General features: G+C 46.7%; 2 protein-coding genes across 2 annotated transcripts; both read left to right on the top strand.

Annotated features, from left to right (window-relative positions):
- Positions 1-2,587: 2,587 nt before the first annotated feature.
- On the top strand, positions 2,588-6,657 carry LOC122379899 (NADH dehydrogenase [ubiquinone] 1 alpha subcomplex subunit 13-like). Its single transcript, XM_043362499.1, has 3 exons — positions 2,588-2,785; positions 5,592-5,742; positions 6,146-6,657. The coding sequence occupies exons 1-3, from the start codon at positions 2,698-2,700 to the stop codon at positions 6,348-6,350; spliced, it is 444 nt and encodes a 147-aa protein (XP_043218434.1). The 5' UTR covers positions 2,588-2,697; the 3' UTR covers positions 6,351-6,657.
- Positions 6,658-8,128: 1,471 nt separating this feature from the next.
- LOC122379898 (tumor necrosis factor alpha-induced protein 8-like protein) lies at positions 8,129-15,768 on the top strand. Its single transcript, XM_043362482.1, has 3 exons — positions 8,129-8,324; positions 13,035-13,190; positions 14,114-15,768. The coding sequence occupies exons 2-3, from the start codon at positions 13,044-13,046 to the stop codon at positions 14,534-14,536; spliced, it is 570 nt and encodes a 189-aa protein (XP_043218417.1). The 5' UTR covers positions 8,129-8,324; positions 13,035-13,043; the 3' UTR covers positions 14,537-15,768.
- The last annotated feature ends 1,127 nt before the right edge of the window (positions 15,769-16,895 follow it).

Raw genomic sequence — 16,895 nt, 5'->3', positions numbered from 1 at the left:
TTTTTCTGTTTTGTTGTTTGGATATATTACTTTGAAATTAAATTCTTTGCTTTGTTCTCGAGATATTACGGGGAGCAGGTATCCGCCCCCCCCCCGTCGCTGTGAAGTTGGCGCGGAATGCGGATCCCCGTTGGTGCGCGGGTTAAACCATGATATTTCGGACCAAAAGACTATCTCGCCACTCAAAGCAAAACTTCAGGACGTCCGGAACCGAAAACCCATTGACGCGGCACGAATGCGTCGATGGCTACCAAATACTGCAGCGCTGCTGTCTAGTATAAATAAAGCGAAAAACTGTGTCCATTTTTTACAACGCATTCTGATGTACGGTAATAAGAGTGCAGGGGCGCGGGAACTACTTTCACACTGGGGGAAGGGGGGGCACACCACAATTGAAATCAACCCAGGGTACCCCCAAATCTAGTTTTCTTGCCGGTTTTAGCCCACTTATTTTTCATCCCTTGGCATTTTCATCAAAAAAGAAAACATTTGCAAAAAGTGCGATATTCCGTCTTAACCCGCGCGGGGCTGGGGTCTCCAGCCGAACGCGCGGGGCTGGGGGGGGGGGGGGTAAATTTTACCCCCCCCCCTGTTATCTCCCGAACTAATGGTCCGATTTGGAAAATTCAAACGCCAATCGAAAGCTCTCATCACGAACTACTAAAAACATGTACTTAATTTAAAGTTTGAGGTCAACGTCAAGGTCAGGTCAAGGGTACAAATTGCAAGTTTCTACAGTATCGGCCTTGCACCGTAGTTGCCGAAGAATGGAGTCATGGACTGAGACTGATCGCCCAAAACGTGTTCTTAGGCTACCAAGACAATATTCGTTGCATACAATATCATTCAGAGGTCAAGGTCAAGGTCAGGTCAGGTCAGGTCAGGTCACCAAAAAACAAAATATAGAAAAGGGCATGTGCGACACATGTTTTATGGGTCATTTTACTCATAGAATTCAATAGGCACACTCAATAAGTGATATGGACCACCTCTGGATGAATTTCAGGTCGAGGTCAGGTCAAGGTCAGGTCAAGTGAGGTCAAATTTTGAAGTTGGTTGTTAAGGCCTAAAAAGGTGTCTATCTGATGCAGTTTTTCACGGCGAATCGAATGGTGCTATTTTTGTTTCCGTACGAGGTCTAGAACTTCCAAAAAAGTCATTTTTCAAAAAAATTGTGTGTCGTGACGTCATAAAATTTTGAATAACTCCCACATTTTTGAACCGATTCTTCTAAAATTTGGTATGTAGGTGCACATAGACCACTTCTCTGACAAATATTCCGGTTTTTTCGATAGACTCAAAATTTTGGATTTTATAATGATTTTCCCAAAAAAGTCAGTTTTTTGAAAAAATGTAGGCCAAAATCCGAAATTTTCAAAAAACCGAGATAGCCATTTGATAGACAAAGTAAAATTACGTATAACCTTTTTTGTTACGTCTTGATTCCTTTAAAAATGAAGATGTTAGCGGCGTTTGAACTTTTGCCGTTTTTGATGCGAAAATGGCGAACATGACGTCACTAAAACGTCAATTTCTCAAAAATTTTCCGACGGATTTCGCTCAAATTTTCAGGGAACGTGTCAAATTGATGTAAGAAAAGGTACTGCAAGTTTGGCGGCGCTGCGCGCCGCCGTTTTTGAGATATCGCAAAAATTCGCGAGGGGGGGTAAAATTTACCCCCCCAGCCCCGCGCGGGTTAAATCTGTGGGGGCGGCCCTAGAGTTGGGGGGGGGGTAAACTGTCTCCACTGCCCCCCGTTCCCGCGCCTATGAATTAGAGAAAACAATGCGTTCAAAGAATCGTAACAGTGATGCCAGTACCAACTTTGGTTGTGGGTGCCCAGAGCCCCTTGGGGGGTGCCCAACTCAGCATTGGGGGTGCCCGGGCACATAAAAAAATCGACACCTACATGGCCTGTAACATATACATAATACATTAACTAATAACTATCAGATTGACGGCATACGTCAACAATTATACCCTGATAGAAGAACAGAGGCTCTGCCTCTGGTTAACCGTGTCAAATGATGAATCTGACTTCAGACGTGTACCGTGTAGGAACTCGGCCCAGTATCGTTGAACAGACAATGCATCGGCCTGAAAAATACGGTACATGATACCTAATTTTAGGTTTTTAGTCGGCCGATCCGTCCCCCTGACGAAAATCTGTGGCGACGGCGACGCCCCTGCGTTCAATGATCAATCCGCTCGATGATCATACGCTCATCCGATCGCTGACCCTTGAATACATTTTCATCAATTTATTCTATTGCGTTTCCCCAGTAGTTATCAAAATATTTCAATTATTCGATAAAATCCAATTAAAACATTAAAACTATAATGTTTTGTGTACGCGATTCAAGACCAGTATAAATTACTAGTCGTGACTCTTCAATCAAGAACAATATATTTTTCCGCGTTGTGATTACAGCTTTTCAACAAAAAAAGTTGTTAAGCGTGCAAAAAAATAGAATAATTCATCCAAAATCTTCACTTAAACACTAGACTCCGAAAATTCAATCCGTAAAAAAACGTATAGTGTAATAAAGCATTTTGTGAAAAGTTTGACGTTAGCTGCGCACATTGTACGATTGCAGCGCATGTTTTGTGAAAAAAAAAGGTTGTATTGGAATGCGTTGTGTGTGTGTGTGGGGAGAGGGGTGGAAATTAATCAGATAAAAAAGATAATTTGTCACCATGGCTGGGGTAAAACAAGATATGCCACCACCTGGTGGATATGCTGCTGTCAACTGGACTCGTGTTCCTGCCAAGAAGTTCTTCACAGGTTTGTGCAAAGGAATTCAAAATAAATCCCCTTTTATCAGCTGACAGGCAATTACTATAGTCAAATGCTTTAATTAACTGAATTTTGGGTATTTATTTACTTTAGGTCCGCAAAACAGAGGGGTAAATAAAAGTCATTCACACGATACTCTAAGACCTCCTGATTTCATTTCTGATACTTATTCCTTCTAGAAACCAATTTTAAAGCACCAGTACACTACTATCATCAGTATCACCACCAACGGCCCCACCTCCGACCGGAACTGCACGTGTCTGCGCGGCGCACCCGCTACAAATGGTCCAACCAAGGTTGAGCGAAATCACGGATGATAATAAATTGTGAGGAAAGTGACGTCAAAATAATTGAGGCGGAGCGGTGCAGTGCCGAAGGCAATGCCTTAGGAGAGATTACAGGCAATGGTAAGTCAAATATTTTTAGGTTAAGTGGTTGTGTATCTGGCTTCAGGCCGAAGGCCTGAAGCCTGATGCATAACCACTTAACCTAGAAATATTTGACTTACCATTGCTTGCAATCTATTCATGCAAGTCACTTTTTCCTTTTCCCCCAGTAGGCAAACATCAGTAGGTCAGGTTAGGTAAGGTTTGGTTATGTTCTGATCATTTTCTCATGCTCTATTACCTTTGCTAAATATTTTCTCTTTTTTATTCACCGTTTTTCTTGTGCTTTGGTATTATGACGTCATTTTCATAACGTCGAAAACTAATGAATATCCGCATCATTTTTTTCTTTTATAGGGCAGCGTTGTATGTTTCGTTTTTGTCGCGGAAGCGTGCTTCCTTCAGTGTGTATTGTGCAGCAGTGCGGTGTAATGTACTGGGGTTTTAGTATCTTATTTTACATTTTTGATGCATTTAAGCATCATATCTGAATTCAGGACATCAAATAGTGTAAGAATGTGCATTTTTTCTTGTTAAAATAATATTGCGGACCTAAAGTAAATATTTACCGAATTTTGTGCAAAAAAATGATGAAAAATGGTATATACCTTTGTATTTTTTAAAGGGACCCTCCCACCCTCAAAGAAGTTGATGAATAGGCAGTAAAGTGATGTATTGTGGTTCAGAGAGAGCAAAAATAAATATGTATCTAACAAATCAAAAAATCACCAGTTCTGAAACATTAGATGTTTACTTTTGTTTATTTTTTGCAGCTTGATCTGTTCCCTGATGTCATTTGAAAGCAATAATTTGGTAGGTATATCTTAAAAGTGTGGCAGATATCGATATTGGGCTCAAGGCAGCACACCTAAGGTACCACAACAGCCTTGCAGAGGTTTTAGTAAAAGATTTGAAATCACTAGATCTATGCTGACATAAAAAATTCAGATGGGGCATTCAAATGCATTAGCCCATCTGAGTACAAGTGCTGCAATTTTGAAATTAAATATTTTCGATTGAAGGCATTTCTTTACGTTGTGAGTGCTGAAACCGGTGATTGTGAGCCAAGGACCAGTTTGGCTATCTCAATTCTCAACTCAATTCTAATGTTAAAGGGACCCTCCCACCTTCAAAAAAGTTAATGAATTGGCATGAAAGTGATGTCGCTCGGTTCAGAAAGAGCAAAAATGAATATCTACCAAATTTCATCGAAAAATATTCACCGGTTTTCAAGATATTAGACTTTTACTTTTGTTTACTTTTTGGGATCTCCGCTGTTCCTAGCGACTTTATTTGAAAGTGCGGCATTTGTTGCGCGCAAAGCAGCATATACCACCGCGTGCTGCCAAACGTTTTAGTAAAAGATTTAAAAATCGTTAGATCTCCGCTGACGTCACAAATTCTAAGGGGGCATACCAATGCATTAGCCCCTTAGAATCCGAAAACTGCAAGTTTGAAATTCCATATCTCCGAATTAAGGCATTTTTCGATGTTGTGAATGCCCAAACCGGTATTTTCAGGCCATGGCCACCAATTTGGCTATCTCAACTCAAAACTAATGTTAAGGTGGGAGGGTCCCTTTAACCCAAATCTATGTCTAAGCAGAGGGCTGTTCACTGACCCTGTGTGCGGTCGGACCGCACACAGCCTCCAAGCTCCGCCCACTGCGTCCCTACGTCAGCCTTGCGTCACCGCACACAGCGACCGCTGTGGCCGGTCGGGACTGGCCACAGCGGACCGTCCACCGCACGCAGCCGTGACGTCAGAGCCGCCTACCCATCCCCTACCCCCACGCCTGCTGGACGTACCGCACACACCGTACGCAGCAGTGTGCGGTGCCCGTGAACACCCCTCTGGGGTGGTCTTTTTAAGAAAACTAAACTTTTTGTCCATATTATGGACATGATTATGGATTACATCAACAAAGATGCATAGTAGGTACTAAAAAAACTACTTTATCCATGGGATTTATCATGGTAGGTCAACAAATTTTGAAGTTTTACAGCAGATCAGTGGATACTGGATGCAATTGCTTTGCACAATGACCTTTAATAGAATCATCTGCTGTGTGCCCCTCCCTGGTGTTGAACTTGACTGAATATGAGTATTTTTTATTGTTTACCTAAAAAAAATGAACTTTTATGGAAAGCTTGTTTAAAATTGTACAAAAATCCACATGGTTAGCAATCCTAGGCCTTAATTTCCCAAAGCCACGGCCCAGTTGTTGCATGATGCATCCCATCCATGGTTGCCACTTACCAGGCTGCATCTTGAGTTAATTCATAGACCTCTATATTTATATGCTAACTTCATAGAAGTAGAGAGGTCTATGATTATTAAATATTTGCCAGACTTTAAACATAATGAGTATCTATGTGATAAAACTAAGACATTTTTCTATCTTTCAGGTTATCAGATGATTGCTGGCTACCTTGGACTGTTCGCATTCGGTTTTTGGCTCACACATCGGATGCACAAGGTGTTCAAGAATAGAAAAATTGAGCAGCGCAGCAGTCACAATGCAATCTTCCCCATTCTTCTTGCAGAGCGTGACAGGGAGTGAGTATTTTTCTGTGATGAGAGCAATTTCCAAAGTTAAATATGCTATGTATCTCCTTTTTGCAATTCCTGCTTAATTTGTCCATTTACTTGTGCCAGAAATATTAAATATTCATTCAATTAGACATCTAAACATTTGCACCATATTCGGTCACACTTTTGTTGCTGTAATTTATTCTGTTATACTGGTGTGTGAATGAAATTTATATTGATCATTCATTGGCATATACGAGTATGCTGTCATGCTATTCTATAATAAGTTTTTGGTGATTAAAACTGCATGCTCTTGACCTCATTTTACCTGCGTTTGGCTTCTGTGAGGATAGCGCTTGACAGCTTAGACAGTGTAGAGTATGTAAAGCCGTGACGGGGTCTGTAGCTCACCTCTGAATATGCGTGTCAGGTACCTGAAGCAGCTGAGCCGGAACCGGGAGGAGGAGGCGCGCCTGATGAAGGACGTGCCCGGCTGGAAGGTGGGCCAGCTGTACGACCTGCCCATCTACGAGCGGCCCAACCGCGGCTTCACCGACCCCGAGATCTGCGAGTTCTACGCGCACGCCGATCCCAAGTACCTGTGGCAGCGCATGGAGTACGGCATGTTCAAGTAGGAGGCGCCCGCGAGATCCTAGGGCGCACCGCGACACGGGACGGGCAGTGTCGGCGGGCCGGCCGTGACGATAGGGGCCGCAGTCAGGTACACTACCGTCGGTTCATAGACGGGGTACGGGACCTGCCGTCGCTTAGTCGCGGTTCCAGGTCGAACGTTTAGGTACCTTTTTTGGTGGAGTGTTGCTCTGTGCTGTACAGTGAATAGTGAATCGCATTGGGAATGATTGTGGCGTGTGACGCGTCCTCTGTGACTACCGGTGTGCTAACATGGATAATAAATGATGCGTGGACTGGCTTTTTGCCTAGCATTCCATGTGTCAACAGTACACCCACACAAAGAACACCTAGGGCGAGATTCATATTTGATGTGTTTGCTTATGAAAAATTGCGCATCGCTCAGCATTAATCAACTATACCATTCCTTATCAACGAAAGGTGAAAGGTTGCCATGTTTAATGTTTAGGTGCGTGACATTTAGCGTATCTCCCAACGTTCACATCTCAAATCACAACGTTCGCATCACAAATCACAACGCTCGCAAGATACATAAACCGCGAGGGGTCCCTGCACCAACGCAATGTTGATGCCCAACAGTTGCATATATTTAGCTTTGACCTGTTTGTTCGGGTTCCGGCTATTTTCTGATCATGTGCCGAACAGGTTACAAGCAGCGTTGACTTTTTCAAGGTGTGCCGGTTCGTCAAAGGCGAGTTCTCTTGAGTTCGTCAAAGGCGAGATCACTTGCGAGTTTGCTAACTGGAACATTGATTTAGCATTTGACAAGGTAGCTGTCAACTGATGAACATACTTTGGTCACTGCAATATGAGATTCATTTCTGTCACGCTCTGCACTTTCGAGGTAAGGTACTCAACTCACACAAGTATTTTGAATCGAAAATGCTTCTGTTTATAGCTTGCCGCAAAGAGAGCGTTGTAATAGTTTGTTTGTTGGGGGTTAGGGGCGCGCCGACTACGAGGTCATTTTGCGCCCATAGCGTTGTAATAGATTGTAAAACGGTTCATACCGGCATGGAGATTCGAGAGCATCCTGCCTGACATATGCACACCATAAAGTAGCAGTGCTGCAAGTTATTGTCAAATCTAGTCCTGGCATGGCGCTGCACTGACTCCCTAAATCCGTGACCAAGTTGGCTCCACGGTCGGGGTGAGGTCTGGTCATGGAATACCACGACCGCAAAACGTAGTGACACGCGGTAACTCCGTTAGGTATGGTGTCTGGACAACCAAAAAATCTTCCATTCCAGATTCATCAGGTGTTATCTAAATGTATAGTGCTACATTTTCTACATGGAAACTTTTTCACTATCGGAGGATGTCTAGGTAACAAAGATATCCATTGGAATGGAATTTCGAAAAGTAGACTACGTCACTACGATGACGTTTAGGGACGCACATAACATTCATGCGCCGGATATAATCACTAAAAAAATGATTGAGGAAGCTCGGAGAGAAGCGTGAGATAAGGTAGGTATTTGTGTCACTGGTCAATCTTCCCTGCGAACGCAGTAGGTAGGACTACATACCTAAACACGCACAGAGACGACTGAGTCACTGTGAGCTGGCCTGTTTCTCAGCACATAAATTGGGGCGCACAGCTCCTAAATCCATACATTTAACATTTCAATGTGCAAAAGACGATAAAAAAGTAATAATCATTTGCAGTAATGCAGCACCCGTAATCCACATACCTTTAGCCGGTCTCCCCGCTCGTTCTGTTCTGCCCTAATTTTCGGCCGCCGCCGGCAGATGGCAGCAGTGCTGCCGCGGACGGCCGTCGGGTTGGGCCGTGTCAGTGGTTCGTCCGCCGGCGGGGCCGTGTGGGTTGTGAGCGCGTGTGGTGCCCCCGCCGGTAGGTACAGGGCGCTCATGCTGACGGGTGGGTGGTTCCGTGGGAAGTGCTGACTGCCGGCGGCTCGGAGATTGGAACGTCAACTTCGGCTGGTGACTCCAAGGTGAGGTGTTTCTGCTTGCAATGCCAACATAGGTCCTATTTTTCTCGCTCTAGTCTCTTGTGACAATGTGCCCTGATTTTTTCTTTCCGATAGACGTTTCGCAAGCGTAAACTCTTGAGGTCAAAGCACCTATATAAACATTCACATGCTCAAAACTGGGCTTTACGCTGAGAAGGGGATGAACTGCGGTCACGGGACTTCGTTCGACGCACCGACACACGAGTACGAACAGAGGCTGAACGTAAATAGAGTCGACTCTGGTGCAATCATTTGCGTCCCACACCATGCACACGGCATATACACAGAGGGCCGCTCGTGGAGGGAGCGGGTCGCGCCCGGCGCCGTCCGACCCATCCCTCGGCCGTCCCGGCGTGTGCCGGTCGGTAGACGGCTTCCTGCGCCCAGCGGACGCAGATTGCGACTTCCGTCTTCCTGCCGGGGTAGAGAGAGAGAAGCTGTGGTGCGCCGCCCGCCCGTCCGGCCGCCGGAATATGTATGAGCTCGGGTGTGAATGGTGTCGGTTTTGAGCGAGTGGAACTGTGGTAGAGAGAGAAAAATGCTAATGTCCCGCGACATGTCCTGGAAATGTTTGCACGCCTCCCTCGGTCACATGTGACTGTGACTGTCATTCATGAAGCTATATAATCAATCGTCAAACTAAGCGTATTTGTTTTGTTATGGTATTATAAGAGGCCGTTTTAATCTTCCTGTATGTCAACACCTCATTCTCTCCTGAGGAGAATGCATTGACGTTTAAACAGAACGCACATAAAAGGAGCAATAAAGAAAAAAATCGGTGTGTGACCGAAAACATAAGCCGTTCGATTATTGAATGGAAAGGTGACCGGGACATATAGGTATACCTATCAAGACGGCCAGACAAAGGCAAAGGTCACGTAACACTATAAAGCTTGCTGCCCCGCTTATGTGCGGCGCTGCAGTTACCATAGATTCCATGGACCACACGTATCCGTTCTGCCGCTGTTAATTGCATTTCTAATCGCTGTTAGCCGTTCGCTACCTTTTAGCTGACCTCTGCGGTGGCGGCCCTGCACCGCCACACTAGCCGTGCACCTGGCCAGGACCTCCGCACTCGCCGACCCCGGCCGGAACTCAGGCGTCCGACCCCACCGCGCCGGCCTACTGCATGTGATGCTGCGGCCGCACGCGAACCGACCATAAACATGGCTGCTGCTCATGTCATTGATGGGCTATAGAAGTAAAGAGCTTGGAGGCAGGCGAGAGAGTTATACTTGGGCTCGCTGCTTGCCAGTAAAAGACAGGTTATTATCGGTCATCGGAACAATGTAGCAGGCTCGGAAAGGTATGCATAATGACAAATAAATAAAATAAAAAGGTCCTAAGAGTGAGGCAAGTTGTGATGTCATACTTTCCCAGCCAGAATGCACCGTCTATTATGAATGCATCGTTTTGATAGTGTTTGGCCGTTGGTCAGGCATATAAACATTAAACAGTAAAGAAGCAATATTTTTTATATTTTTTAAGCATCTGGGTTCTGGACGTTTTTCTGGTCAGCATAGGTGGCAATGGATTGCTCGTTACGTTTTTTATTTATTATAAATTACCTCTTCCGTAGATGTGTTTCATGTCTATAATGTCGCATCCTATGACTATCGGAAGACATGATTTAAATAATCTGTCACTAAGCATTGCTTTACTCGAGGGCAGCGCTTTTCGAGGAGCGCTGTGGCCCGAAGGTTTGAACTTTGAATTGTGAAAAACGCCCGCCCGCCGCAAAACGCAAACACCGCAAAACGCGCAAAACGCACGCCCGAAACGCCAACGCAAAGGTCGCAAAAATAAACAAACGCCCGCCACAAACCGCAAATAAAAAAACGCAAAAACGCCGCAAAACAATAAAACCGCCCGCATCGCACGCCCGCTAACCGCCAACAGAAAACGCCTAAAAATCGCCCGCCCGCCGCCAAAAAAGCACCGCAAAAAACGAAAAAGCGGCCGCCAACCGCAAACAAATTTAACACCGCAAACGACGCAAAAAAAGAAAACCGCCCGCATCGCCCGCCCGCCCGCCCGCCGCCAAAGACAAACACCGCAAAAAACACAAAACGCCCGCCCGCCGCAAAACGTAAACACCGCAAAACGTGTAAAACGCACGCCCGAAAAGCCAACGCAAACGGCAAAAAATCGCCCGACCGCCGCAAACAACACAGAAAAAAAAACGCCGAAATGCCGAAAAAAACGCCCGCACCGCACCGACGCTAACTGCTAACCGACGACTAAAAGTCGCCCGCCAGCCGCCAAACGCAAACACCGCAAATAAGCGCCCGGCCGCAGCAAGATAATAACTTATCAGCGGCTGGCATACCGCTAGGCTGGTCATTTTCACAAATCAAAAGATATCTGCAAAAATCTCCTAGATGAAAGCGCCCGATTAAAAAACGGATGGCACGTGCGTGTTCCTCGCCCCCAACTTCCATCAGGTCAATCGTCATTTGGGTCACCTAACGCATTGACGACCGGCTGGGTGGAATGAACATTGCGCCAAGAAACGTAAGTACATATATTGTCAAAAAGAATCCCCAGAGTGGTGGATCCCAAAAGTTTGAAACTACCACTTTGGCCCACTGGACGACACCTTAAACAGTTGCCGACCGGATGACACCCATCGTTTGGTCACCCACGCCATAGTATGCATCATGGGTGCGCCGAAATGACCAAAAGTCCCAATTTCCGGTGTGCAGGGTCATTTTCAACGGCACGTGGCACGTGGTTCTGGACTTTTCCGGCCACTTTGCGACATACCCATGGGTAGTGCACCGAATGGTGGTTGATATGCATGTAAGAAAATGGGGGGTCGTTTGGATCGTTTTCGAGCAATCTGCCGTGGAACGCATTTTTTCATTTTGCCCATTGGCTTAACACGGGAATTTTAAAAGTCACGTGGCACGTGCACCAGATGGTCCGCGGAGGGGAGACCCATACCAGAACGTAGATCACCTGGCCCACTAGAAATCCTGAAAAAATCAGAATTTTTGGAGCAGCCGTTTTCAAGAGCATCAAGTTGTAGGTACTGATCTCAGGCAGCTTTTGCCAAATTGTCAGGGAACTCAGATTTGTTTTTCAATAGAAAAACACAATTCTAAAGAATAGTGTTTTAACTATTGACAACAAACCTTCGGTTATTTTGATTTAAATAAGTAGACAAAACAGCAATTAAACGGGTGACCAGATCAAATTCATTACTTATCTCAACATTTATGTCGGAGTGAAATAAAATTATCCGTCTCTAGTGGCACCGTGAAGAGACGGAACCATGTCAAATGTCATGGATTATCAAAACTGAGTGGCCCAGTTGGCAGATTGTGAGACTAAATGCTGACAGGGCGGCCGAAGACGAACGAGCGTTCATCCCGAAGACGAGAATAGCCATCTCGGACGGCGTGAGGATGAGGAAATTCCGGGCACCGCCGTGAGCGGATTCCGGAGTGGAGCATTAGCGAGTCCGGAGACGTGACTCGTGAGCTCAGCGGATAGCGGGGACGGAGGTGAGTGACTTGAGCGATCACTCATCACAGAGCTGAGCGACAGGGGCCTCAATCTGTGGGCGACAGGCAGCCACGTCACTCGGAGGGGAGACCGATGATTACTGTCTGCGGTAGCTGACAGCAGAGGGGATCTGCTGCTGGCGGGTCGGCGATGGCGCCCTTCTGACCGACAGGCAAGTCTGAGCTCCAAGTGACGGGCGCGTCACCGAGTGACCTACACTCAGACTCATCCCCGAGTGACAGTTGTGCCGTAGACGAACTCACGGTGACAGAGTCGCCGTCGCCGCCGTTTGATCACCGCTCGGTCGGCACGGCTCCAGCCAACAGTGACCCGGCCAACTCCCCGTCTCGGTGGCCGTCTCAGGGAGAACCGACTCCGTGTCAACACTCGCACAGCCGCCGCTTCGTGTCAATATTTACACACGCGCGTAGTATTGTGCAGAACAGCGGCTTTTTTCGCCTCTCGGTGTTTCTGTGAGGGGTAAGGGCGACGGTTGGTCGGTGGAGCACGGCTCGGTGCAACTCAGCTCCGTCAGCAAACGCGGCTCGTGCAGCGCCCGGCCGGGCGGGTGCAGAGTGAAGTGGAGTGTAAACTCCACTGGGGGCAATCCAGTGGTGTACTATACACATAAATAAATGTCATAGCGTCTGTTGGAGGCTAAATAAAAAGCAACGACACTGATTTCTGATGTAGGTATAGGATTTGTTTATAATTCATAACAATGCGTGTCAACGTATCAGTCATACGAGACACACACTTGGAGCAACTTACGAGTAGGCGACAAATGAGTTGATAAGAATGAAGAACACAGGCTGAAATTGATTTTAAAGTCATGCCTGCACCTATTCTTAGAGTGGATTGTAAGGTACCTCTCCTTCTTTATCTTCCTACGGCATCGTCCTTGCTTATGGAATGCCGACTTTCAAACTGTAGCAAGACAGTTGTCAACATTGGTCTCTTCTATCATTTGAATGCCTATCTATGCATCCCGTCTAAGTTCTCGTTTTGTCCTGCAACTACTTTGTAGCTCTTCATGTAACAGTGTGCACGCTTTCTAGTGTTTTGCGAATTAAATATCTTCGGCGAATATCATAAGCTGTGTTTTGACACGGTTGTCTTTCAAGTTCATGTATAATCATTGGATGCATCGCATTACTTCGTTATCCGCCTGTGTCTGCATAGGGCCTGACCATGAGCGAGTTTCGAGCCAAGGACATCGGCATGCGCGCGCAAAAGAAACTCGCCAGCAAGCTGAGCAACAAGACGGTGGCCAAGATGCTGGTGGACGACAACACCAGTCAGCTGCTGGATAACCTCTGCCTTCTCTGCAAACAAGTGGTCAGTAGCGTATTCAGGATAGATTACCAGCCCGACCCGTCCTGATCCGTTCAGCCCATCTACCATATGTATATCAGGCATGCCCGGTGCCCGGTTTCCATTTGCCCCGGTCCTTCTCCGCTTTCTACCCGGTCCTTCTCCGGGGCCATACTCAGCTCTCTGCTCAGTCCTTCTCAGCACTCTCCCGTGATCCTTCTCCGTTGCCCCGGTCCTTCTCCTCTTTCCGCCCCTGTCCTCCCCCACTCCGGCCGCTGCCGGTCGGCGGCACCTCCGCGCGGACTGACGGTGGCCGCCGGCCGCTCCCGCTGCTGCCGGGCTGGCCGGCCGCCAGTGGCCGTCGCCGCCCGGCCACTCGACTCATGTCGCACAATGGCCGCGCTATTCCCGTGGCCCAAACACTCGGCCGGCCGGTCAAACTTGGCCGCCGGGCACCACCGTCGGCACAGAGGCGCCCCTCGATCCGCGGTCAGGGGTGCAGACACGGATAGACAGTCTGAATACAGCCATTGGTGGGATAGAGGCAGATGAATCAGTGATGACGAATGCCAGCGGCTACAATATTTGTCGGAGATGCAATAAATATTTGCTTGTGATGGGTTGAGTTGATGGCGATGAATAGCTTCCTTAGAAGCATGAGATAGCTGTTGTTCAGGTGTTTCTCACTTTGAGGTCAAAGTTTGTTTATCTCAATTGGACAATCCCTATATGTACAACAAGAGGAGCGTTGAACAAAATCTTTATTTTGAACTATGAATGTGATACCCAGCCGTGATATCTTCAAAAAAGGATTTCTAAAAGTGTCCAGCACTCACAAAAGAAACTTGACTATATCGATTTCGTAAAAGGCATTAGCCGGTAAGCGGCTTCTTACTGGTTTACCGGTAGGTAACCCTTTGACCAACCCTTTGTTACTGTTTTCTCAGAGCGGCGACAAGGCGGCCGCCGAGAAGGTCACCAAGAACATCATTAAGGTCATGGTGAAGGTGGGCCTGCTGAACCGCAACGACCAGTTCAACGCCGAGGAGCGTCAGCTGGCCAACAAGTTCCAGCGCCAGTTCCAGACCACGGCGCTCACCATCATCAGCTTCTACGAGGTGGACTTCACGTACGACCACGACTTTATCCTGAAGAGCCTGGCGGACATGCAGGCAACGATACTGGCGCTGATCGAGCGCCATCTCACGGACAAAACCAAAGCGCGGGTGGAGCATGTGTTCGGATTTTTCGCGCGCGAGCAGTTTTTGGACGCGGTGTTCGCCAGTGGCTCCTCGCACCGTGCGCTGCTCGGGAGTCTTACTGACGACCTGCACACCCTCCTAGAGACGTTTGAGGACAGCGCCGGCTGATCAGGTCGGAGCCTAGCCACGCAGCTGTCCGTTGACGGTGCAGGTAACCTAGGTAACCAGCGGCCAGTACTGGTGCGATCCACGGGGAAAAGTGAATAGGCAAACCTGTGAAGCAAACGCTTGGTGGAGTCACCACCGCTGTTCTGTATGATGCTTGTCAGCGCTGGTGGATGCTTAGGATATTGCATTTCATGTCAGGTGCGATCGCATGATTTTATGAGCGTGCGAGTATGCCCATCTGTCATCTATGTATTATTCCCTCATGTTCTGTGAATTATAGTTTGTTGGATGCTGGGACCGCATTATTTTGATCGGCTCGTAATGCTCTCATGTATCTTGCTCGTGCATGGTCCGTGCAAATAGTCGTCGCCATCTGAATTATCTGTTGTTCACATTTTAGCTCACTCAGTCTGCCAGAAACATCGGCCTTAGCCGCTGTGACTTACAACATTTGCTAGTGTGATAAGGTGTATGCGTCAGTTGTGCTGATATTTTATACGCTAGTCATATGTATGAGTTGACCAGATTTTGCATGCTGATGTGTACCTCTATACTGTCGCGAAAACGCTGTAGGGCAGCGATAACATGGGAAAAGTTTAGTTTTGAAACTGTAGATTTCTGCAAGATATGTTGTTTTATTGATTAGGTTGAGATAATTAAAAATAATATACTATGCTATTTACGGCCCTCCAGGTATTTAGTAGTTGGTTGCCAGTATCACATAAGCAATCTGCATTGATGAATACGTCTAATGGCTGTTGGAAACCATTGCCGAAGTGTGTGCACGAACCCTCTTCTCATTTCTATTGAGTCATTTTACAGGGGTGTCTCTGTCATTCAAAGTTATTGCACCAAAAGCACATAGGCTAACCAACCACTCTTTTGCTGGAGGGCCGTACTTGCTGAGTGCCACTTTGAGAAACCAAGTTCCACAAAAGTGTACTATAACATGTGCTTACAGCTAAGGTTTTCGCTGCTGAAGTAATTATACCGATATTTATGTTCACTATTTTGGTTTGCGTTTGTCATTGTATTTGTGACCGTTTGGTGGACAGAGGTCCGCGGATGTTTTTGTTTTCAGACAGCAGACCCAGAACCCACTGCTCTCGTTTTCGGCGCTCAGACTTTTTTCGAGCTCCCACCGATAAATACGTGAATACGTGAATACGTGAATCTGGTTCTATAATTTAATAAACCTCAGACTGCTATCAAAATACAGGACAGTGGTCAGATTAAATGCCTATGCTACGGCTCCCAAACCGACTTGTCAGCTGTCCGCTCCACAGCAGGCTCAGACTTATATTGGAAGTGAACCTCCATGATCTTCAAGTTAGTGTTTATTTTTCGAATGCTGTATGTGGTAGTCTTCGATTACATCTGCTTATGTTTTGGCATCCACCGGTTGCTTCCGGCCCGCACCAGAGAAGTATGCTTATTTCTGCTCTTCAGCTAATGCGTTCAGTGTTAGTGATGGTGCATGAACAAAAGACCACAAAGCTTTTGAAACCTATACATCATGAGACGAACGTTTAGCCTGGAACGAAGTGATGCTGATCTGGTCTGGTCTCATTTCGAATGTCGCTGTCGGCAACTCTCCCTGGAAAAGAACGATATGCTTGTTTACATTACCGATGAACCCGGCCGTGGCGGGTGGCTCAGCGCGCTCCAGACCCTCGTCGAGGCTAATAATAGCCTCTGACTGTGGCGCTGCAATGTCACGGATTACCCCGGCTCCGTGACGCCACTACTGGGCGTGATGACGTCACAGATGTTATGGTGCGGGCTTAATGGCGTCATAGATTCACTGATACATGGAGGGCTTGGCTTGTTCAGCATATGTCTGCAGATTTGGAGTAAGTTTTAAGCTTCTTAAAATGAGAAAGAAATGCCGGACAAGCGTATTACTTTCTACCATAAGACTTGTCCATACTACCGTAAAGCTTTCGGATGTTTGGCACCCACCATCTAACTCGCCGTTGGCCGCAGAAAGGCGACAGGTCCGCCCCGCTTCGGACAAGATTCAGGATAAGACGGGTTTTCTGGAGTGTCATGTAGAAGACTTACGATAAAACTGAGCAATGCTATCTTTGCCAGTTAATGACAAAATGTTCATGTACGAGGGTGAGTCATGGGTATGGAATGAATGTGACCTTATCGAAAATATCGCTCATCCCTACTAGGTGCTTTTGTCAGAGGCGAAAAAAAAAACAAGTAAACGCCCTTTTTAAAGAACTCTTACGATCTCACCTAAAAACTGAGCATGTCAAAACGACTACTTAAACCATTTGAAAGTATTAAACTGATATTCATGAGAGAGCAAATAATGAAATACTCAGCCAACAAAATATTACGTAAGTTC

Source organism: Amphibalanus amphitrite, unplaced genomic scaffold (genome assembly GCF_019059575.1).
Source record: "Amphibalanus amphitrite isolate SeventyFive unplaced genomic scaffold, NRLGWU_Aamphi_draft 000009F_arrow, whole genome shotgun sequence".
In the NCBI taxonomy this organism is placed as follows: Eukaryota; Metazoa; Arthropoda; class Thecostraca; order Balanomorpha; family Balanidae; genus Amphibalanus; species Amphibalanus amphitrite.
Note: the sequence above shows the minus strand (reverse complement) of the source record. Positions and strands in the feature narration are given on the sequence as shown.

Coding starts and splice junctions, on each gene's coding strand:
- LOC122379899 (XM_043362499.1), top strand. CDS start 2,698: ATGGCTGGGGTAAAACAAGATATGCCACCACCTGGTGGATATGCTGCT. Junction 2,786..5,591: donor TGCCAAGAAGTTCTTCACAG/GTTTGTGCAAAG, acceptor TCTATCTTTCAG/GTTATCAGATGATTGCTGGC. Junction 5,743..6,145: donor CTTGCAGAGCGTGACAGGGA/GTGAGTATTTTT, acceptor TATGCGTGTCAG/GTACCTGAAGCAGCTGAGCC.
- LOC122379898 (XM_043362482.1), top strand. CDS start 13,044: ATGAGCGAGTTTCGAGCCAAGGACATCGGCATGCGCGCGCAAAAGAAA. Junction 13,191..14,113: donor GCCTTCTCTGCAAACAAGTG/GTCAGTAGCGTA, acceptor CTGTTTTCTCAG/AGCGGCGACAAGGCGGCCGC.